At 38.6% G+C, this 23736-nt stretch overlaps 1 protein-coding gene across 5 annotated transcripts in view; it reads left to right on the top strand.

Moving 5' to 3' along the window:
* The window catches only part of KLHL32 (kelch like family member 32), a 209815-nt gene that overhangs the window by 104749 nt on the left and 81330 nt on the right, over positions 1 to 23736 (top strand). For all 5 annotated transcript variants that reach the window (XR_013416044.1, XM_028846772.2, XM_028846771.2 and 2 more), the window contains 1 exon segment: positions 1779 to 1886. Coding sequence is in view for 4 of the 5 variants with exons in the window: in XM_028846772.2 (XP_028702605.1) it covers positions 1779 to 1886 (108 nt within the window). In the remaining variant the exon portion in view is untranslated.

Below are 23736 nucleotides of genomic sequence, written 5' to 3'. Positions count from 1 at the left end.
TCTAAAAGATGAATATTGATACATTGGCAAAAGTAAAAAAAAAATCACATTTTTTAAATTAAAAAAATTCAGCATGGACTAAATACCACATAGTATAGTGAGGTGTTTTTGTTTTTGTTTTTTTTGCTACTATAAAGTTAGCTAAACTGCAGAATCTCAGGGAACAGTTCCCACAAGACTTCTCTCATTATCAGTAAACAAAATTGAATTCTCTTTATATTTCTTCAGTCAAAGATTAACGGTGCACAAATTAGTGTCGGGTTGTATTTTTTTTTTTTTTTTTTTTTTGCCTTTTTAGATTTTTTTTTTTTTTTTTTTGAGACGGAGTCTTGCTCTGTCGCCCAGGCTGGAGTGCAGTGGCCAGATCTCGGCTCACTGCAAGCTCCGCCTCCTGGGTTCACGCCATTCTCCTGCCTCAGCCTCCCGAGTAGCTGGGACTACAGGCGCCCGCCACCTCGCCCGGCTAGTTTTTTGTATTTTTTAGTAGAGATGGGGTTTCACCGGGTTAGCCAGGATGGTCTCGATTTCCTGACCTTGTGATCCACCCATCTCGGCCTCCCAAAGTGCTGGGATTACAGGCTTGAGCCACCGCGCCCAGCCGCCTTTTTAAATTTTTTTATGGAAACTCATACATTTGTTTAATTTGGCAAGTTTTTGTTTTTTTAATTTCAAATTTTCATTTGACATATTGATTTGCAATAAATTGGCCATTTGGAGAATTGGTTGGGGGCAAATTCACTTGCACTGAATAGCTTAGTGGTTCTCAAATTCAAGTGGGCATAAGAATCACCTGGAGGTCCTATTACAATACAGATTGCTGGGCCCCACTTGGAGTATCAGTTTCAATAAGTCTGCAGTGGAGCCCTGAGAGTCTGTACTCAAACATGTTCCCAGGTGATGCTGATGTCTCTGGTCCAAGGGCTACACTTTGAGAACCACTAAAATGGAGTGTGTGACACATGGCTTTGTATTCCCACCCAAATCTCATCTTGAATTGTAGTCCCCATAGACCCTATAATCCCTGCATGTCAAAGGAGAGAACAGGTGGAGGGTAATTGAATCATGGGGGTGATTTCCCCCATGCTGTTCTCGTGATAGTAAGTGAGTTCTCACAAGATCTGATGGTTTTATAAAGGGCTCTTCCCCTTCACTTCAAACTTCTTCTTTCTGCTGCCTTGTGAAAAACAATCCTTGCTTCCCCTTCACCTTCCACCATTATTGTAAGTTTTCTGAGGCCTCCCCAGCCATTCTGAACTGTGAGTCAATGAAACCTCTTTCCTTTATAAGTCCCTAGTCTCAGGCAGTTCTTTATAGCAGTATGAAAATGAACTAATACAATGGCAGATGAGAGGAACTAGCTGTTTCATTGGACTGAGGCAGAAAAAAGCAGAGAAGTCAGGAGATGAAGGCTTTTCGTGTCCTATTGGGCAGGATATTTGGGACTGCTGCATATAACTTGGTAGCTATGAGAATCCAGGACCAAGAGAAAGAGAGTTCGGTGAGCCTAAATACCATCACCTCAAAATGAGACTGTGTATTACATATGGAAGTACTGTATATAGTGAGGAGTGCCATCCTGTGTGTGCTGTTATTGTAACTGTTCAGACATCAAGATGATTTGCAGTGGTTTGTGTCAATGACACTTTGTAGAAGCATTTCAAAAATCAAAATCAATTATTAATTTGTAAAACTTTGTTTTCCCTAGTCTCTGTAGAATTTTGTCTTGCTCCCTTGCTTTCAAAGTCTCAAAACTGTCTTTCTTTCTTTCCTCACCTCAGGCAATGTTCAGTCTTTGTATGGTGGAAAGTGGAGCTGATGAAGTTAATTTGCATGGTGTGACCAGCCTTGGCTTAAAACAGGCTCTGGAATTTGCATACACAGGACAGGTATGGTATTAAACGTGATCTGAAAGGTTTAATATTTTAACTACACCTAACCAAAGGAGATTATCCTTGAGGTATGAGATTTAGTTATTGTTCTTGTTACTCATTTTGATGTTAAAAATAAGATTCATATCCACTTAATTTTATGACTAAAGTTATTGAAAGGTAAGTAAAGCAATTTGATTTTTAAATATGATACAGTGAACATAGTATTATAAATTGAACTTAGTGCTTGCTGGTGTAATTTTTTGAATGTCTTAAAGAACTATCATAAGGGAAAGAGTTTGCAAGATAATGGATTCTCATTGTTATCACTGAAGCTCAGTGACTCAATCATGGCTTTATTGTCTTAAAAACAAAACAAAAAATTTAGAGCCCCCAAAATTTATGTCCAGCATCTTGGTACCGTGTCTTCCACATATCTCAGAGTCATAATTGAAGGCATTTAGATTAGTAGATTTTGATGGTTTGAAATCCTAATACATTCATGACTAAAATTGTTATAGGATTTATAGGACATCAGAGGATATCCATTTACATTTGAGAACTACTCAAATAAATCAATTCAAATACAGACTACATGTTTAGCTCCCCTTTTATAAATTTTTGTTCTTTAGCACCATTTCATCCAACTTGGATTCATTATCTTCTATGCTAAAATGAAAGCGTCTTCTCTTGAGAGGCTCGCATCCTAATGAGAGAAAGAGAGGCATACATGATTAAATATATAATTAAAATCCTCACTGGTGTTAGAGTTATAACAGAAGCAGAATACAAAACAGAGTGGGAAAAGGATGCATGTGGTCAAGTGTGGCTACCAGTACAAAATTTTAAAGAAAGGGTGGTATGTGGGTCTTGAAAAATGTGTGGGAGCTCATTTATCTACTGAATTTTATTTTTGTTTAATTTTATTCTTAATTAGCAAATAATAATTCTGTATACTTATGTGATGTAAATGTGATGTTCTGATATATGTTTACAATGTGGAATGATTAAATCAGACTAATTAACAAATCTTTCACCTCACCTACCTATTTTTTTGTGGTGAAAACATTTTAAATGTACTCTTCTAGCAATGTTGAACTATATAATGCATTATTATTTATTATAGTTACCATTCTGTGAAGTAGATCACTACAGCTTATTCCTGCTGTCTAACTGAAACTATATACCCTTTTGATCCACATCTCCCCTCAGCCCATCCACCCCTGCTACAGTTTGGATGTTTGTCCTCTCCAAATCTCATGTGGAAATTTGATCCCCAGTGTTGGAGGTGGGGTCTGTAGGTGGATGTTTGGGTCATGTTGTTTGATTCTTCATGAATAGACTGATGCTCTCCCTCAGGGTGTGAGTGAGTTCTCACTGTTAATTCCTGAGAGAGCTGTTTATTAAAAAGAGCCTGGCACCTCCTTCCCACTCTCTTGCCTCCTCTCTCACTATGTGATCTCTGCACATGCCATCTCTGCTTCCCCTCTGCCATGAGTGGAAACAGCCTGAAACCCTCACCAGAAGCAGATGCTGGAGCCATGTTTCTTGTTTAGCCTGCAGAGCCATGAGCCAAATAAACCTTTTTCTTATATAAATTACCCAATCTCAGGTATTCCTTTATAACAACACTAAATGGACAAGAAAACACCCTCCCCTAGTCTTTGGTAACCATCATTCTACTTGCTGCTTCTATGAGTTCAACTTTTTTTAGATTCAGCATGTAAGTGAGATCATGAAGTATTTGTCTTTCTGGGCCTGGCTTATTTCACTTAACATAGTGTCCTCAAGGTTCATCCATGTCATTGCAAATGACAGGATTTCTCTACTCCTTAAAGCTAAAGAGCGGTATGTTGTGTGTATATACCATCTTTTCTTTATTTATTCACCTGATGACAGACAACTAGGTTGCATTCATATCTTAGTTACTGCAAATAATGCTGCTGCAGTGAACGTGGGTATATAGATATCTCTATAGCATAATAATTTCAATTCCTTTGGCTGTTACCCAGAAATAGGATTGATGGTTCATATGATAATTTTATTTTTACTTTTTTGAAGAACCTCCATACTGTTTAACATAATGGCAGTATTAATTTACATTCCCACTAACAGTGCACAAGGGTTTAATTTTCTCCACACCCTCACCAATACTTGTTATCTATTGTCTTTTTATATAGTAGGGGTGAGGTGATATCTCACCATGGTTTTCATTTGCATTTCCCTGATGACTAATGATGATGAATTTTTTTCACATACCTGTTGGCCATTTGTATGTCTTCTTTTGAGAAGGGTCTATTAGGTCATTTGCCAATTTTTTGATTGGGTTATTTATTTTCTCATCTTCTTGTGATGGCTCTAGCTTTGTTCTTTTTGCACAAGATTGCCAACTATTCAAGTTCTCAGTTGTGTTTTTTTTTTTTCTTGTCTAATTTCTCTGGCTAGAACTTCCAGTACTATGTTGAGTAGAAGTGGTCAAAATGGGCATAATTGTCTTGTTTCTGATCTTAAAGGAAGAGCTTTCAACTTTTCACCATTGAGTATGATGTTAACTCTGGGCTTTTCATGTATGGCCTTTATTGCATTGAGACACATTCTCTCTATGCCTAACGTTTTCAAAGTTTTTATCATGATAGGATGCTGAATTTTGTCAAATGCTTTTGCTGAATCTAGTCAGATGATCATATGGTTGTTGTCTGTCATTCTGTTAATATGGTATATTACATTTATTTATTAATATTTGCATATGTTGAATCATCATTGCATCCCAGGGATAAATCTCCCTTGATCATAGTGAATGATTCTTTTAATCATTCACTGTGCTGTTGAATGTGGTTTGCTAGTATTTTCTTGAGGAGTTTTGCATCCATGTTCATCATGGATATTGGCCTGAAGTTTTCTCTTTTTTTTTTTTGAGACGGAGTCTGGCTCTGTCACCCAGACTGGAGTGCAGTGGCCAGATCTCAGCTCACTGAAAGCTCTGCCTCCCGGGTTTACGCCATTCTTCTGCCTCAGCCTCCCGAGTAGCTGGGACTACAGGTGCCCGCCACGTCGCCCGGCTAGTTTTTTGTATTTTTTTTAGTAGAGACGGGGTTTCAACGTGTTAGCCAGGATGGTCTCGATCTCCTGACCTCGTGATCCGCCCGTCTCGGCCTCCCAAAGTGCTGGGATTACAGGCTTGAGCCACTGCGCCCAGCCTGGCCTGAAGTTTTCTTTTCTTGTAGTGTCTTTGTCTGGCTTTGGTATCATAATAATGCTAGTTTCATAAAATGAATTTGAAAGTGTTCCTTCTTCAATTTTTTGAAAGAGTTTTAAGAAAGATTGATATTTGTTCTTCTTTAAATGTGTGGTAGAATTCTGTGATGCTATAAGGTCCTAGATTTTTCTTTATTGGGAAATATTTTTTATTAATAGTATTGATATAATCTCCTTACTTGCTATTGGTCTGTTCAGATTTTTTATTACTTTTTTATTCAGTCTTGCTAGGTTGTATGTTTCTAGGACTTTATCCATTTCTTCTAGATTGTCCAATTTTTTGGTGTGTAATTATTCATAATAGTCTCTTGTCTTTTGTATGTCTGTGGTATCTGTTGTAATATCTTCTCTTTAATTTCTGATTTTAGTTATTTCAATCTTCTCTCTTTTTTCTTAGTCTGGCTAAAGTTTTGTTGACTTTACATTTTCAAAGAATGAAGTCTCACTGTCATTAATCTTTTCTGTTGTCTTTGTAGTCTCTGTTTTTCACTAAATTTTCTTTAGAGGCTTATTAAAATGTATGATATCATTTATTCTCTTTTCCAGAGTCAGTAGAGTTGAAGATATGTGTCTTAGAATAATTGAGGCAACTCTAGCAGCTAGAAGAAACTACTAAGTATAAAGGAAATAAGCCATCAATCAAGTAGAAAGTATAACAGGAGAAAGAAAAGTGGTGGATCACAAATTCAGGATTAGCCCCGCCAAATTTCCAGCCTTAGGAAATTAAGGCAGGCCATTATCATTCAGAGTTGCCAAAATATATTCCTAGTAAGGTGAATAAATCATGTATTTTGTGTTTTTTGGTTTACAGGTATGAAGAAAGATACCATCTCTAAATTGTGTCTTATTATTTCTCTTTTTATACCTGAATTACATGTGGTCACACCTGTATTTGCCCATCTCTAGAGTGAGATTGAAAACCCATAGCTCTTCATAGGTGTTGCCATGGAGATGAAATAGTAATTTTTTATTTTTTAATTTTTTTTTTGTAAAACTACCCGAGTAAATAGTGTCTGCACTCAGCTGCATTAGCAACTGAACGGTTTAAGCCTAGAGGCAATGGTCTGTAAAGCATGTTTGAAGTATTGGGAAACTCAAGAGTACAAATTCCTGGGAAGGCTGAGTTAAAATACACGTGCAGATATATGTGGCTGCCTTATTGCTTGCTTGATTGCTTTGTGATTTCCTTCAGAATGTCTAAGTTGATGCCTGTGTGTGTGTACATGCGTGTGTGCATGTAATTCCTATCACACAAAGGATCTATGAAATGTGAACTGAAGTGAAGATAGCAGAAAGGGAGCTGACTTTTTGAAGACAAAGAAACCTACTTAGAAAGCAGGAAGGTATTTGCAGAAGGGCAGCCATATCCCATTGCCCAGGAGTCATATGCCTCAGGTGCTTAAATTCTACTTTTCTGAGAAAAAAAAAGCCACATGAGATGAAAATATATCTGGTGTAAGTGCCTTTAAAAAGGAAGAAAGAAAAGCAAGTCCTAGGGCCAGACCTGGGGCTGCAATTATTCTGTCCAAACACCAGAGACTTATTCTGACTGTGCATCCACAGAGGCATATGACAGCCTGTGGCATACAGCAGTAATTCATCTGTTCAAATTGTGTGCTGAGGGGACAGGAAGGGGGCTGACATTTCCTGGTGCACCCTCTGAAAAAGCCAGGGGACAGCACTAGGCACTTTATGCGTGCTGTTTAAACCAATCTTTAAAACAGCTCTAAGGAATGCTGTGACCCCACTTGAAAGATGACAAGCCCAGGGAGATGCAGTGAATTGACTCAGATCATTCGCTCAGATATTTTGGCCCAATTAGGCAAACCCAGTACTACTAATTTCAAGTCTGTTGTTCGTTTTCAATTATACTCTGTCATTAAGAAAAGATTAAGTTATATTTGTTAGACTTTGTTGAAGGAGGCAGAAAAGTGTTTGGGCATTTACAGAGTACACTATCTTGGTGGTTTTCTCAACTTGGAAACTGTGCCTTTTCAAGTCAGTCCATGAGGGCTTGGACTTGTTCTCTCTGTGTGATCACTCTTTGCCACAGAGTAGAAGCTGATACCTCTACAGCCTTTCTTGAACGACATCCGAGAAATTTTGGTTCTTAAACATCTTTAATTTGTAATAAATCTATTTTCCCTTTGAGACATCGACACAGCTGATGGCAAAAATAATGAATTGTAGTTTCTTGGGATAGGTGAACAGCTGCTTTCTCTTACTATGGAACAGACATTAACATTAAGCAAAAAGGTTGGAGCATCGGAATGTGAGTGAAAGCATAATTCTTCAGTTTCTTAACTGTTATTTACTATTAGGGACATTCAATGACATGAGTCTTTAGCCTTGATATGTATATAGATTTGTAAAAACTCAGGGTTAACATCGAGTGTATCTGCCTATAGCTATTTCTAACAGTTGATTATATGTTTAGTCAGTTGTAATATGCATAGTATGAAATGTACGTATTTTAAGTGTCTGGAAATTGTTGCTGTCTTGGAGAGAAATTGGAAGTATAGAGTGGGAGTGATGAATGAATGCCTCTAAGTGTAGCAAGATGTGTGTGTGTTCCTCCTACACATTGCTCTAAAGTGTAGCCTTCTTAAAATTGGCCTACAGATTTCATCCAGGAAATTTTAAAGAAAAAGCAAATTTTCCTCTTAATGCTAATACATATTCTGAAAATGCATGCATTTCCTATTGAGTAGCAAACAGGTCTGCATAAGCATTCACTCTGCCTTTGCACTCATGAGAAATGTGCCCTTCATCTGGGCACACCCTGCTTGGGACACTGTTTGAATAGAGCTTGTGATGCAGTGCAGCCGTCGTGGGTGTCCTTGCACAGCTATGCCTGGAGGCCATTATTACAGCAGAACCAGTGGTGGAGGGCATAGAGGCCAGGCTGCTGTTGCTCTGCAGGGCTTGTTTTGGGAGCAAGGTTGGAAGCAAATGGTGACATAAACTGACTCTGGGCAGATCTACCTTAGAGAGAAAAGTATAAAGTGAATCTAAGAAAATACAAACTCCATTTACTCTGGTGGGCAAGAGGGCCCATCCTGTTACCCTGGCCTCCCTTACTCTCCTCACTTTGAAACACTGGCCAAGTTTATTAATGTTTGAGACCAGTCCTGAGTAGAAAAGGCATGAGGAAGAAGGAGGAAAAATACTCTGATGGAAATGTTGCCTGGGAGATGGATCCCAGTCCAAACTAGACAAGAGGTCAGCCACCCAGGAGCAGGCAGGTGTTTTTAGAAAATCAAAAAGCAAAAATGAAAAAACCCAGAAAACATCAAGATCCTTTTTATAAAAAGAAGAGCCCTTGCTTGGAAAGTAGAACTTCCAGCACCAAAGGCCTTGGGATAAGCCTCTAGAAATTTGAGTACCTTAGGACCCAAAGGGAAGCAAATAGGACTGAAAACCACAATGAAGTTTATTGTTTGACACTCTGGCTATGATGACGTCAAGGAATATAGACTATATGCCAAGCACTGTGATAAATACCTGACGTGTAGTGGAGCAAGGGTTGAAACCTAGTGAGCTTCCTCTTAATTTCCAGAGAGCTATCCTCCTGTTCTGTCCCTTGGAGACTGATAAAGAGATTCCAGAAACGCAGTGGAGAGAGAAACTCTGCATCAAATGATAGTGACATTTATAGTCCCCTTTACAATTCTCTACTTCCAGGCACTGCTAACTCTGTCAGCTGTGAACCAATTATGTCATATCTAGGCTTCTGAAGAAGGATGCCTTAGGATATGTGTTCTTTGCATTTCTCTTTATTATTCAATAACTCCAGCCCTTGGCTTCTCAAAATCATAGAAGAACCCATCTCTTGGGGGGTATTCACCCTAACTACACTTCTCTGACCCAGAGAATGCTTCAGTACAATCTTTACAAGGAAATATTGTATAACTATTAGTATTCATATTTGAAAGCCTTTGGAAATCAAGAAAACTATGATACTCTGTTAAAAGGGAAAATTATCTTAAAAATATTCATTCAGTCAGAGGTCTCACATAGTAACTTTTTCTTACTGATTGTCATTTGGTTCCCTAGTAATTTCACATGACTTTTTGATATAGAGCCCCGATGCTGCAAACACTGTGCATTACATTTCGATGATCGTTGAAACTGTATTCCCCACAGCAGAATACTTTTCTTGGGAGACCTGAGCATCAGGCCAGGCAGCAGAGTGACAGGAATCTTAATTGGATCTGCTTTCTCATGGACCATCCCTTCAGGGGCAGAAGTGTCCATTTATATGGAGAAAGTCCCTGTCAGATTTACTCATAAACATAACCCAGTTGAGCTAAAGTAGCACATGGAACAAATACGGGAGAAAATTTTTTAAATGTTTCTCTTGGGAGTAGTGTTAAGACTATTCGGTGGTTTAAATATTTTAGCCTCACAATCCTTTCTTTAGCTGGCAGTACCTACCTGGCAAGTAAAAGGCCGCCGAGGCACCTCCACTGTGCCCTGGGCTTTGGGGGGTACAGAGAGAAATCCACATTCTAAGGAATATAGCAGCCCCTCCTTACCTGCAGGGGCTATATTCCAAGACCCCAATGGATGCCTGAAACCTCAGATAAGTACCAAACCCTATATATACTATGTTTTTTCCTATACATACACATAGTATGTATACTATATATACTATGTTTTTATATATACTATATATATTATGTTTTTTTCCTATACATACACACCTGTTATAAAATTTAGTTTATAAATTAGGCACAATAAGAGATTAACAACAATCACTAATAATAAAGTAGAGCAATTATAGCAATACACCACTTCTCTTGCACCTTGGGGCCATTATTAAGTAAAGTAAACACAAGCACTGAGATACTGCCACAGTGATCTGATCACCCAGAGGGCTACTAGGTTACTAACAGGCAGAGAGCATCTACAGTGAGGATATGCTGAACAAAGGAATGATTCATGTCTTGGTGGGACAGAGTGGGATGATTGAAGATTGCATCATGCCACTCAGAATGGTGCATAATTTAAAACTTATGAATTGTTTATTTCTAGAATTTTCTGTTTAATATTTTTGGACTGCAGTTTACCATGGGTAACTGAAACCGTAGAAAATGAAACTGTCGATGACAGGGGGGACTACTTGATTTTGAATTTTGCAGAAAGTGACATTTCTCCTCACCTTCTTGTCAGAGCTGTGCCTGAGTCCATAACTGGAGTGTTGACATGAAAAGTTTGAGAAGGGTGAAACAAAAGAGGAAGTTTGAATTTCATCAGGGACTTTTTTGCTTTTTTAGATCTTTTGAAACTAGTTATTTGCCTTGGGGGAGATTTTCTCTTTTATCAGTGTATTATTGAAACAAACAAGTAGATTAGTCTGCTTCCTGTTTGGGGGTGAAGTCATAAAATATGAACAGCTTTGTTGGTCCCAAGACCTGTCTCTTTCTCACAGAGAACAGCTGTAGTCATGTAGGAGGGCCTCCCACCTGTAGGGCAGGGCCAATTCTAAGTGACAGTCTCTGCTTCACGCCAGTCTGTTCTCCTTTATTAAATGTCTCTGTGCTGTCCAGTCAGAATGTGCTCAGAGTGTAGTTTGTGCTGCAAAAATGTATAAAGCCATTCGTTCAGCAGATTCATGTCTAAAATGTCTCTGTGCAAAGAAGTTTGACTGTGGCCACCCTTCTAAGATTAGCTTTCCAATTCAGTATGTTTTGATTTTTGAAAAGTGTATTCTTGTTTTTCCCAAATAATTTACAAATTTATGTCTTCATTGTCTTGCAGTCACTTGGCAGAAATAGAATGCCCACCCCCCAACCCAAAATCTGATTTGGATGTTGAGATTGATAATGCAACATACCCCAACAGAATGTGAAAAAGTTTATTCCTCACATATGAGGCTTTCTGGAGAGAGCAGGGTGACTCCAAAGCAGGTGCAAAAATGGCTTGAGAGAGCACGGAGGTATAGCTGGCTTTGGCTTTTACTGTGGGGCAGGAGCAAGGGCTACCTTTAGGCAGGCCTTGTGTATTTTGGAGAGAGTTTTCAGGCTTTTTTAAAGCTTTGCTCAGATGTAGGGCAAGCAGGGAAATAGGGAAGGGTGGGGCTTGAAAGCCATCAGGAGTGAAATAACAAAAATAGGGGCAGACTCTATTACATTAGTCTAGCCTTCTACTTGAGTAATAATCACATTTCAGGCACAGACATTTTCCTTTGAGATATTATTAAACTCAGTCACCTAATGAAAACGTAATGTGGGCTTGGATGTGGTGGCTCACGCCTGTAATCCCAGCACCTTGGGAGGGCAAGGTGGGCAGATCACCTGAGGTCAGGAGTTTGAGACCAGCCTGGCCAACGTGGCAAAACCCCGTCTCTACTAAAAATAAAAAAATTATCCAGGTGTGGTGGTGGGCACCTGTAATCCCAGCTACTCAGTGGACTGAGGCAGCAGAACTGCTTGAACTCAGCAGGTGGAGGCTGAGATCACGCCACTACACTCCAGCCTGGGCAACAAGAGCGAAACTCCATCTCAAACAAACAAAAAAACACATGTGTTTGAACAATATTCTTGCAGCATTATAATCTTCTCTGGCACCAATTTTGTGCTGAGGAACCCACTGTGGGCTAAGGTGCCTGAGGTCACATGTACAGATCATGCACACTGATAACACTGTGAGGGTCTCCAGATATCTTAGATAATATTAGATGACAAGGATGAGTGTGGCCCCTTCTGTGTTTTAACCATATCTCCCTTATGTAAAAATCCATTCAAATGAGCTGAATTTCTTGTTCTTTCCTCCAACTCTCCTTCCAACTCTCAGCACCTCCCACCCTACCCCATTGCCAGCATTGGGAATAGAAAAAGAAATATTTCCTTTTTGCTTTTGATAATGGTTTTATTGTCATAGGTGGGGCAATAAACAGTCTTTCTCTGACATTCTCCAAAGTAGAAATGGCAAGTATCCAGTAACTCCAAACAGTAGATCAACCCTCCTAGTTAACTCAGTGGGTTTTGCACTTCTGTGCACTTGTTTCTTTTGAATGTTTCGACAGAAAGTTCCATTGCTACACATTTCATAATTCATGGTGTGCATCTGAGATTTTTTCTTTGCCATGGTGGGTAAACAGCACAGAAATCATTACAACTTTGTTGCTCCTTGATCATGGGAATTTCTGAGTGTTGGCTGCACTCAGAATCATTTCCTAAAAAAATTTCGATCCTTCCTTTAGGTGCTCCCTCAAATCATCTTAGTGAAGCGAGGTTAATCATTTATGTAGTGGGGAGTCTCGGTTAGTTCCTTAAATTTCATAAGAAGATATCAGCCTATTGATGGATTTTTAAAGTACGTGAACTTTTTGTCTTATTCAGAAAAAAAGAACAATTGTACTCCAGCCTTATCCTGTTTTCCGGACAACTCTTACTAAAAGTTCATTTAGGAGAAATTTTACACATAAAGGATGCCCAAAATATATGCAGTCTATTCATCTGGCTTGGTGGTTCTCAACCTCAACTGTCAGTCCTTAATATAAAAAGACCACCTTACTATCCTAAAGTGGAATTCCTAGACAATATAACATACTTACACAAATTACTCTAAGCACCGATAGAATTTCCTAACCATATGTAAAAGAACAAACAAAAGAAAAGAAGTTTGTGTTTAAAATCCTTTACATTTCAGTGTGTACATGCTGGGGCACAACCCTTCCAAAAGACATGATTAAATAGTCACCTGTCTGCACCTATAGGGAGAATCGCCGTGATTGGGACAGCAGATGCAGATACAGATGCAGATGCAGATTGAGACCAGCCTGGCCAACGTGGTAAAACCCCATCTCTACTAAAAAATAAAAAAATTAGCCAGGTGTAGTGGTGGGCACCTGTAATCCCAGCTACTCAGTAGGCTGAGGCAGCAGAACTGCTTGAACTCAGCAGGTGGAGGCTGCAGTGAGCCGAGATCACGCTCACTGAATGAATGTTGTACTGGCAACTCAGATACCACAAGGACAGATCCCAGGTGGCATGTGACATGATTTTCCAAAATAATGAACAACCCTTGGTATTGTAAAATTCTAAACAAAACAAAGTAACAGTCTTCTCTTTGTTTTTATGGTGGCAGCATTCCTGGAAAAGCCAGTGTGTTTTGACACAGAACAGCAAAGAATGTGTTAATATGTAAAACAGAGTTACGTCCGGGGCTTCAGTCTGTATAAACAAATGTTTCACTTCTGTGCACACCCAGCAGGGCATTCCAGCATGCAGGCCGTAGGTCAGTCCTTGTGGTTGGTGACCGCCCTGTGTGCTGCCTGCCATCTAACCTCCCAGCCACTGCCCAATAAAGGCCAATATTGCCCACCCTTGTGGGAGGACCAGAAATATCCAAGCAAATTTCCAAATTTCCCTGAGAAGGTAGTATTGACTCCATTGAGAAGGACTTCTTAAATATTTTAAATTTGATACCTAGATCAAGCCAGAAAACCAGAAAACTGGATGTTTGGGTCTTAAATAATCTTGTTATTAACCTTCACTTTGTATGCAATGTTCTATAAAATATACTTCTGATAGTATTATTAGAAGTATTATCAAGCAAATCATTCAATAACCCTCTTAATGTCTGCTGGGAAATTTCCATTACATCTTGGGGTCTGGAGAAGCTAGAATTCTCCCTAGTATTTTCACCTTTTAATCTTGCATTAGGTTATATATTTTTTTCGGTTTTGATGCTAGGAAGCATAGAGCCACATTTGTGACCCACTTATAATAGTTATGAGGATGGATAAACACACACACATACACACACACACACTCCTGACCTCATATTGTTTCCTCTTTTCTCTTGCTTTGAGTTATTTTTATTCTTAATATTTAAATGCTTGTATTGACGCCTCAGATCCTTTTTGAAATGAGGCAGAGAAGATAATAAGTAAATAGACAGAATAAAAAGATTTGAGACCTCCTTCTGAACGGTTTTGAAATCCCAAAGGGATCTTAATGTTAGTTGTAGGCATGAATAAAGTGGTGCTACAGCCCATTAGTTCTGCCTATGAAAATGAAGTGCCTCCAAATTCCCAGCTTGCTCCATAAATAAATCATTCCACACACTTCCCAAATTGTTTTCGTCCTTGTTTCAGCACTAAAAATAAGGATACTGCAAATTCTATAAAAATAACTTTTTAATCTTTGAAAATGAAAAAACATGACCCAAATTTTTACAAAATTATTAATAAGAATAAAGGTAAAAAAAATTTTCACTCCAAATTCTCACTTACTTACATGTTATATGTTATCTTTCTGCTTTTTTTTGGATGCCCATTTTCTTCAGATGCCCATATGTCTATGTGATTTTATAAAGATTTTGTGATTATAATTTACTTTAACTTCTTTTCTGGAATTAGATAAGATGTAAGTACATTTTTTATTTATATTCTATGCATTTATATGTTATTATGTTATATTAATATGCATATTATATTATATTCATAGTATATAATAAATGTATTAAATAAATTTATTGTATACTATGCCTTTTATTTATATACTATGCATTTTTATTTATATACTACGCATTCATACATAGACATTTTGCGGTCTGTGTATATACTACACATAGACTACAGAATACATAGACTACACGTAGTATATGCATAGACTACAAAACACCTTATTTTCTTTCACTTTTCCTTAAATATTCATAATAAGGAATTCTTTTTTCCTTAAAATAGAATTCTTGAGCCCTCTGGTGGAAGCATTCAGTATTTGTATGAAGCAGCAGTGTATGGGAGTTTTACAATTCTAATTTAAGTTTCTTAAAAAGAAAGCAACTTGATAGCAAAAATATATAGTCATTGTAATTAATATCAGGATAAATAATTTGCTAAACAATACTTTTAAGAAGATTTATATTGGAAGTATATATTCCATTTGAGTAAAATAATGATGAGAACATTCAAATGAAGGCATAATTTGAATGTATTGAATACTCTAACTTGTGAATATTTTATTTTTGTATACTTCATAAAAACCATCCATTTATATTTTATTCTCAAATTGAGATTCATTAATTCAGCAAATACTTAATGAGCACCTACTATATACTAAGGACTTACTAGGTGTTAGGGAGGCATTGATGAGAAAATGCACATTGATGCTTTCTCACAGTAGGTCAAACTGTGATTGGAAATGCCAGATCAACACACCATTGCATCTTTAAGAAATGGATTAGCAGGGATCTGAATTATTTGCATATATAGCATAGAAAAATACCTGAGTATGTTTGATGCTTCAAAAGTTACACTAATTCAGGTAGGAGAATGGATAATTGAGTTGTAGTACTTTGTCAAGGACTGCCTGAAAAATAAGACAGTAATTTGCATTATACTTTGCAGGAAGAAAAAAATAGCCATTTATTCTATAGTAATTGAATAGATAGATATAGCACCTTAAAAACTAATGATGGCTGTTCATCTCTATGTATCATGTATCTGTCAAAGTAGGAACAACTTGGCACAGCCCAAAGAATACAGCCTGTACTCCCAGCTGGTCGGGAGGTTGAGGTGGAAGAATTGTTTGAACCCAGGAGGCGGAGGTTGCAGTGAACCGATATCATGCCACTGCATCCCAGCCTGGGCAACAGAGTGAGACCTTGTCTAAAAAAAAAATATACGAGGGAATAAAAATTGACTGCAGCCTGTGGCATCTTTGGAGAATTATTGGTTGAATCCAACTGTAAGAATCAATTCTGCTGGTTGTCACTGGAGAAAGTCACTGTTTTCACTTCAAATCCATGACCCCAAATCTCAGACAGATACCCAATGCCAGGCAATGTTAATTTGTTTCCCTCGTAAATTTGCTTTCCTCTTCTTGATGAGTTTCTCACTCCCTCTCTTCTCTTTTTAAAGGCGTTCCCCTCACTAACCCACCTCCAGTACACATATCGTAAGGAAAAGTCACTGTCTGTTGAGAAAATAGAAACAGAAAGGAAGATCTTCATCATCTTACCATCAAATTCTCAACCCTCCCTGTTTCTGAACTTATTCTGGGTATATCCATCTTTTACGGTGGGAGGGGTATCCCTGAACTGTCAGAGACTAATCTCCCCATGTAGGGTCCAGATCCACTCCCTCCGACTCTGTCCGATATCACTCCTGTCATCCTGCTGAGTCTCTTCTGTCATCAGTTTCTCCTCTACTGCATTATTTCCACAGCATGTAAACACTCTCTATTGCTCACCTTTAAAAATTCCTTTCTTGCCAGGTGTGGTGGCTCATGCCTGTAATCCCAGCACTTTGGGAAGCCGACACAGGTGGGTTACTTGAGGCCAGGAATTCAAGACCATCCTGGCCAACATGGTGAAACTCTGTCTCTACTAAAAATACAAAAATTAGCCAGTCGCAGTGACACGTGCCTGTACTACCAGCTAGTCGGGAGGTTGAGGTGGAAAAATTGCTTGAACCCGGGAGGCGGAGATTGCAGTGGGCCAATATTGTGCCACTGCACCCCAGCCTGGGCAACAGAGTGAGACCCTGTTTAAAAAAAAAATCCCTTTCTTATTTCTATATTCCCCTTGAGCTACCATTTATTTCTCTAACTCTTCTCACAGCAGAGCTTATGAAAAGTATTACATAAAGTTACTTTTCCTCACTTTCACTCATTTATCACTCACTTTTCCACTCCAAGTCTGGAGGCTTTCATCTTCATCATTCCACTAAAACTGTTCTTGGCAGTCACAAATATCACCAAATCTAATTAAATACTGTCACATGTGACTTCGCAGCTTCATGCAACATAGCCAGCCTGACTTTTCTCTCTTGGCCTGTGTGACACTGCTCACTGTGGGCTTTTATTCTGTGCCACCACCAGCCTTCCCATCACTCCTTTCCAGGTGGCTTTGCTTGCTCCTCCCCACTCTGTAGGCTTCAAATCCTTCCTGCTTCAGAACCTTCCTGTTTAATCCAACTAGCTTCTTTGGTGATGTCATCCAGACCCAGGTGATTTGGTATTGACAAATAACTTGCTATTTTCTTATGCTATTGACTCCCAGCCCCTACCTATACTCTAGACCAAGGATCAGCAAACTTTTTTGTGAGGGGCCAGGTAGTAAATAATTCAGGCCATATTAAGTTTCTGTCAGAGCCGGGTGCAGTGGCTCACGCCCATAGTCTCAGCACTTTGGGAGGCCGAGGTGGGAGGATCGTTTGAGCCCTAGAGCTCGAGACCAGCCTGGGCAACATAGTGAGACCCTGTCTAAAGTAAATAAAGTTTATTTTGAAACTACTCAACTTAGCTGTTGTAGCACGAAAACTGCCAGAGACAAATATGTAAATGAATAAGCATAGCTATGTTATAATAAAACTCTATTTATACTAAAATTTGAATTTCATGTAATTTTCATGTATCACAACATATTATTCATCTTTTGGGTTTGGGGGACTGTTTTAAAAAGTTAAAACTATTCTAAGAAATCAGTACCCCCAAAATTAAACAAGTATAAATCTAACAAAATATGTACAAAAATGCAGTTTTCCTATGTGAGCATCTTTTTATATGCTTATTTGCCACCTATCTTCTTTGGTGAGGTATCCACTCAGGTCTTTTGCCACCCCCCCCATTTAAAAAATCAGATGGTTCATTTTTTTATTGTTGAGTGTTAAGAGTTTTTTGGTATTTTAGATAACATTCCTTTAGCAGATGTTATCTTTTGCAAATATTTTCTCCTAGCCCATGGCTTGTCCTCTCAATTTCCTAATAGTGTATTTTGTAGAGCAGAAGTTTTTAATTTTAAAAAACTCCAAGTTATCAATTATGTCTTTCATGGACCATGTTTTTGGTGTTGTATCTGAAAAGTCATCGTCATACCCAAAGTTATCTAACTCTTCTTCTGTGTTACCTTGTAGGAGTTTTCTAGTTTTGCATTTTACTTTTGAGTTTATTTTTGTGAAGGATTTGAGAGCTGTGTCCAGATTCATTTTTCTATATGTGAGTGTCCAATTGATCCAGCTTCATTCTTGAAAAGATTATCTTTTCTCCATTATTATTATATTATCTATAGTATAATATTATCAGTGCTCCTTCATTGACCATATTTATGTGAGTCTGCTTCTCGGCTCTCTGTTCTGTTCCACTGATCTCTTTCTCTCTTCTTTTGCCAATGTCACACTCTCTTGATAACTGTAGTATTTTTAGTCTTGAAGCAGGTATTGTCAGTCCTCCAACTTTGTTCTCCTTCAACATGGTGCTGGCTATTCTGGGTCTTTTGCTTCTTCATGTAAGCTTTAGAATCTGTTTGTTAATACACAAAAAGTAACTTTGTGGGATTTTGAATAAGATTACATTGAATCTATAAATCGAGTTGGGAAGAACTGACATCTTGACAATATAGAGTTCTTTTTCTTCACAAATATGGACCATCTTTCATTTATTTAATTTTTCTTTGATTTCTCTCAGAGTTTGTAGTTTTCCTCATATATATATGTGCTAAGTCCCATGGCCAATGCCCTGATTGCCTACCCCATATTCATTTCCTCTTTTTTCTTTTTTTTTTCATTTTATACAGTTTTTCTTTCCAAATTACAAAAATAGTGTTTCAATTCAGTGAACGGCTTCACCATAACAAAATCTTTTATTATTATTATTATTATTATTATCATTATACTTGAAGTTCCAGGGTACATGTGCACAATGTGTAGGTTTCTTACATATGTATACATGTGTCATGTTGGTGTGCTGCACCCATTAACTCGTCACATACATTAGGTATATCTCCTAATGCTATCCCTCACCCCTACACCCTCCCCACAATAGGACCCAGTGTGTGATGTTCCCCTTCCTGTGTCCAAGTGATCTCATTGTTTAATTCCCTTTGTTCTTTTGGCTTAGGATTGTCTTGGCAATGTGGGCTCTTTTTTGGTTCCATATGAACTTTAAAGCAGTTTTTTCCAATTCTGTGAAGAAAGTCATTGGTGGCTTAATGGGGATGGCATTGAATCTGTAAATTACCTTGGGCAGTATGGCCATTTTCACAATATTGATTCTTCCTATCTGTGAGCATGGTATGTTCTTCCATTAGTTTGTGTCCTCTTTTATTTCACTGAGTAGTGGTTTGTAGTTCTCCTTGAAGAGGTCCTTTACATCCCTTGTAAGTTGGATTCCTAGGTATTTTATTCTCTTTGAAGCAATTGTGAATGGGAGTTCGCTCATTATTTGGCTTTCTGTTTGTCTGTTACTGGTGTATAAGAATGCTTGTGATTTTTGCACATTGATTTTGTTTCCTGAGACTTTGCTGAAGTTACTTATCAGCTTAAGGAGATTTGGGGCTGAGATGATGGGGTTTTCTAAATATGCAATCATGTCATCTGCAAACAGGGACAATTTGACTTCTTCTTTTCCTAACTGAATACCCTTGATTTCTTTCTCTGATTGCCCTAGCCAGAACTTCCAACACTATATAGAACAGGAGTGGTGAGAGAGGGCATCCCTGTCTTGTGCCAGTTTTCAAAGGGAATGCTTCCAGTTTTTGCCCATTCAGTATGATATTGGCTGTGGGTCTGTCATAAATAGCTCTTACTGCTTTGAGATATGTTCCATCAATACCGAATTTATTGAGAGTTTTTAGCATGAAGGGTTGTTGAATTTTGTCAAAGGCCATTTCTGCATCTGTTAAGATAATCATGTGGTTTTTGTCTTTGGTTCTGTTTATATGCTGGATTATGTTTATTGATTTGCGTATGTTGAACCAGCCTTGCATCCCAGGGATGAAGCCCACTTGATCGTGGTGGATAAGCTTTTAGATGTGCTGCTGGATTCAGTTTGCCAGTATTTCATTGAGGATTTTTGCATCAATGTTCATCAGGGATATTGGTCTAAAATTCTCTTTTTTTGTTGTGTCTCTGTCAGGCTTTGGTATCAGGATGATGTTGGCCTCATAAAATGAGTTAGGGAGGATTCCCTCTTTTTCTATTGATTGGAATAGTTTCAGAAGCAATGGTCCCAACTCCTCCTTGTACCTCTGGTAGAATTCGGCTGTGAATCTGTCTGGTCCTGGACTTTTTTGGTTGGTAGGCTATTAATTATTGCCTCAATTTCAGAGCCTGTTATTCGTCTATTCAGAGATTCAACTTCTTCCTGGTTTAGTCTTGGGAGAGTGTAAGTGTCCAGGAAATTATCCATCTCTTCTAGGTTTTCTAGTTCATTTGCACAGATGTGTTTATAGTATTCTCTGATGGTAGTTTGTATTTCTGTGGGGTCGGTGGTGATATCCCCTTTATCATTTTTTATTGCATCTATTTGATTCTTCTCTCTTTTCTTCTTTATTAGTCTTGCTAGCGGTCTATCAATTTTGTTGATCTTTTCAAAAAACCAGCTCCTGGATTCATTGATTTTTTTGGAGGGTTTTTTGTGTCTCTATCTCCTTCAGTTCTGCTCTGATCTTAGTTATTTCTTGCCTTCTGCTAGCTTTTGAATGTGTTTGCTCTTGCTTCTCTAGTTCTTTTAATCATGATATTAGGGTATCAGTTTTAGATCTTTCCTGCTTTCTCTTGTGGGCATTTAGTGCTATAAATTTCCCTCTACACACTGCTTTAAATGTGTCCCAGATATTCTGGTATGTTGCATCTTTGTTCTCATTGGTTTCAAAGAACATGTTTATATCTGCCTTCATTTCGTTATGTACCCAGTAGTTATTCAGGAGCAGGTTGTTCAGTTTCCATGTAGTTGAGTGGTGCTGAGAAGAATGTATATTCTGTTGCTTTGGGGTGGAGAGTTCCGTAGATGTCTATTAGGTCCGCTTGGTGCAGAGTTGAGTTCAATTCCTGGATATCCTTGTTAACTTTCTGTCTCGTTGATCTGTCTAATGTTGACAGTGGGATGTTAAAGTCTCCCATTGTTATTGTATGGGAGTCTAAGTCTCTTTGTAAGTCTCTAAGGACATGCTTTATGAATCTGGGTGCGCCTGTATTGGGTGCATATATATTTAGGATAGTTAGCTCTTCCTGATGAATTGATCCCTTTACCATTATGTAATGGCCTTCTTTGTCTCTTTTGATCTTTGATGGTTTAAAGTCTGTTTTATCAGAGACTAGGATTGCAATGCCTGCTTTTTGTTTGTTTGTTTGTTTTTCATTTGCTTGGTAGATCTTCCTCCATCCCTTAATTTTGAGCCTATGTGTGTCTCTGCATGTGAGATGGGTCTCCAGAATACAGCAAACTGATGGGTCTTGACTCTTTATTCAATTTGCCAGTCTGTGTCTTTTAATTGGACCATTTAGTCCATTTACATTTAAGGTTAATATTGTTATGTGTGAACTTGATCCTGTCATTATGATATTAGGTGGTTATTTTGCTTGTTAGTCGATGCAGTTTCTTCCTAGCATCGATGGACTTTACATTTTGGGATGTTTTTGCAACGGCTGGTACCAGTTGTTCCTTTCCATGTTTAGTGCTTCCTTCAGGATATCTTGTAGGGCAGGCCTAGTGGTGACAAAATCTGTAAGCATTTGCTTGTCTGTAAAGGATTTTATTTCTCCTTCCCTTATGAAACTTAGTTTGGCTGGATATAAAATTCTTGGTTGAAAATTCTAAGAATGTTGAATATTGGCCCCCACTCTCTTCTGGCTTGTAGAGTTTCTGCTGAGAGATCTGCTGTTAGTCTGATGGGCTTCCCTTTGTGGGTAACCTAACCTTTCTCTCTGGCTGCCCTTAACATTTTTTCCTTCATTTCAACTTTGGTGAATCTGACAATTATGTGTCTTGGAGTTGCTCTTCTCAAGGAGTATCTTTGTGGTGTTCTCTGCATTTCCTGAATTTGAATGTTGGCCTGCCTTACTAGGTTGCAGAAGTTCTCCTGGATGATATCCTGCAGAGTGTTTTCCAGCTTGGTTCCATTTTCCCCATCACTTTCAGGCACACCAATCAGACGTAGATTTGGTCTTTCCACATAATCCCATATTTCTTGGAGGCTTTGTTCATTTCTTTTTACTCTTTTTTCTCTACACTTCTCTTCTCGCTTCATTTCATTTATTTGATCTTCAATCGCTGATACTCTTTCTTCCAGTTGATCGAGTCGGTTACTGAAGCTTGTGCATTTGTCACGTAGTTCTCATGTTAATGGTTTTCATCTCTATCAGTTCTTTTAAAGACTTCTCTACATTGGTTATTCTAGTTAGCCATTTGTCAAATCTTTTTTCAAGGTTTTTAGTTTCTTTGTGCTAGTTACATAGTTCCTTTTTTAGCTCTGAGAAATTTGATTGACTGAAGCCTTCTTCTCTCAACTCTTCAAAGTCATTCTCTGTCCAGCTTTGTTCCGTTGCTGGCAATGAGCTGCGTTCCTTTGGAGGGGGAGATGTGCTCTGATTTTTTGAACTTCCAGCTTTTCTGCACTGCTTTTTCCCCATCTTTGTGGTTTTATCTGCCTTTGGTCTTTGATGATGGTGACGTACTGATGGGGTTTTGGTGTGGGTGTCCTTTCTGTTTGTTGGTTTTCCTTCTAACAGTCAGGACCCTCAGCTGCAGGTCTGTTGGAGTCTGCTTGAGGTCCACTCTGGATCCTCTTTGCCTGGGTATCAGCAACAGAGGCTGCAGAAGATAGAATATTTCTGAACAGCGAGTGTTGCTGTCTGATTCTTGCTCTGGAAGCTTCGTCTCAGGAGTGTACCCAGCCGTGTGAGGTGTGAGGTGTTGGTCTGCACCTAGTGGGGGATGTCACCCAGTTAGGCTACTCAGGGGTCAGGGACCCACTTGAGCAGACAGTCTGTCCATTCTCAGATCTCAACCTCCATGCTGGGAGATCCACTGCTCTCTTCAAAGCTGTCAGACAGGGACATTTACCTCTGCAGAGGTTTCTGCTGCTTTTTGTTTAGCTATGCCCTGTCCCCAGAGGTGGAGTCTTCTTTTTTCTTTATGAAGAAATCTACTTTGATTTGGGACAATTGTGCATCTAGCCATAAAAATTTAATTTCCCAGGCTCTTTTACAGCTATGTATAGCCACCCAGCCAATGAGATGTAAGTGGAAGTCTCTGCAACAGTGTTTGTAGGAAATCTATTGTTTTTCTGATAAACAATGCCAGACTCAGCTGGCAAATGTTTTTTGTTCTTTGCCCTCTCCTTTCTTTCTGCTTTGAATGTAGATGTAATGCCTGGAGGTATGGCAGCCAATTTGAGACCATGAAACCACAGCCTAAGATTTGCCAAGCAGGAAAATACAAGGAAGCTGGTTGCCACTCTAAGCTGCCTAATCCAAATGTTATTGGAAAAGTAACCCTCATATTTGTTTAAGCTGTTTTGTTACATATAGGCAACACAACTGTAATGATACGCAAGCATTTTCTTGGTCCTTTAAAACAGTTTTTGAGGTAGACGTCATTACTTTCACTGTACAAATAAGAACACTGAGGCACCTGGATTTGAGCTGTTCTCCCAAGTTAATTCTATCAGCAAAGGTAGGAGCCAGGATTTGAAAGCAGACAGTGTGACCTGGAACACATAGGCTTAGTTCCCCAGACATCTGTAGAGACCCAGGATGAGGTACGGGTGGGGAGAGATCTTGCCAAGCTTTGTATAAGGAGTAGATTTAGAATTGAATCTTGAAATGAGTAGGATTTTGACATATGGAAATTAAAGAAATGAGGAGGACATTGATGATGGA

Source organism: Macaca mulatta, chromosome 4, assembly GCF_049350105.2.
Source record: "Macaca mulatta isolate MMU2019108-1 chromosome 4, T2T-MMU8v2.0, whole genome shotgun sequence".
In the NCBI taxonomy this organism is placed as follows: Eukaryota; Metazoa; Chordata; class Mammalia; order Primates; family Cercopithecidae; genus Macaca; species Macaca mulatta.
The sequence above is the reverse complement of the archived record's forward strand: the minus strand, read 5'-3'. Positions and strand labels throughout refer to the sequence as shown.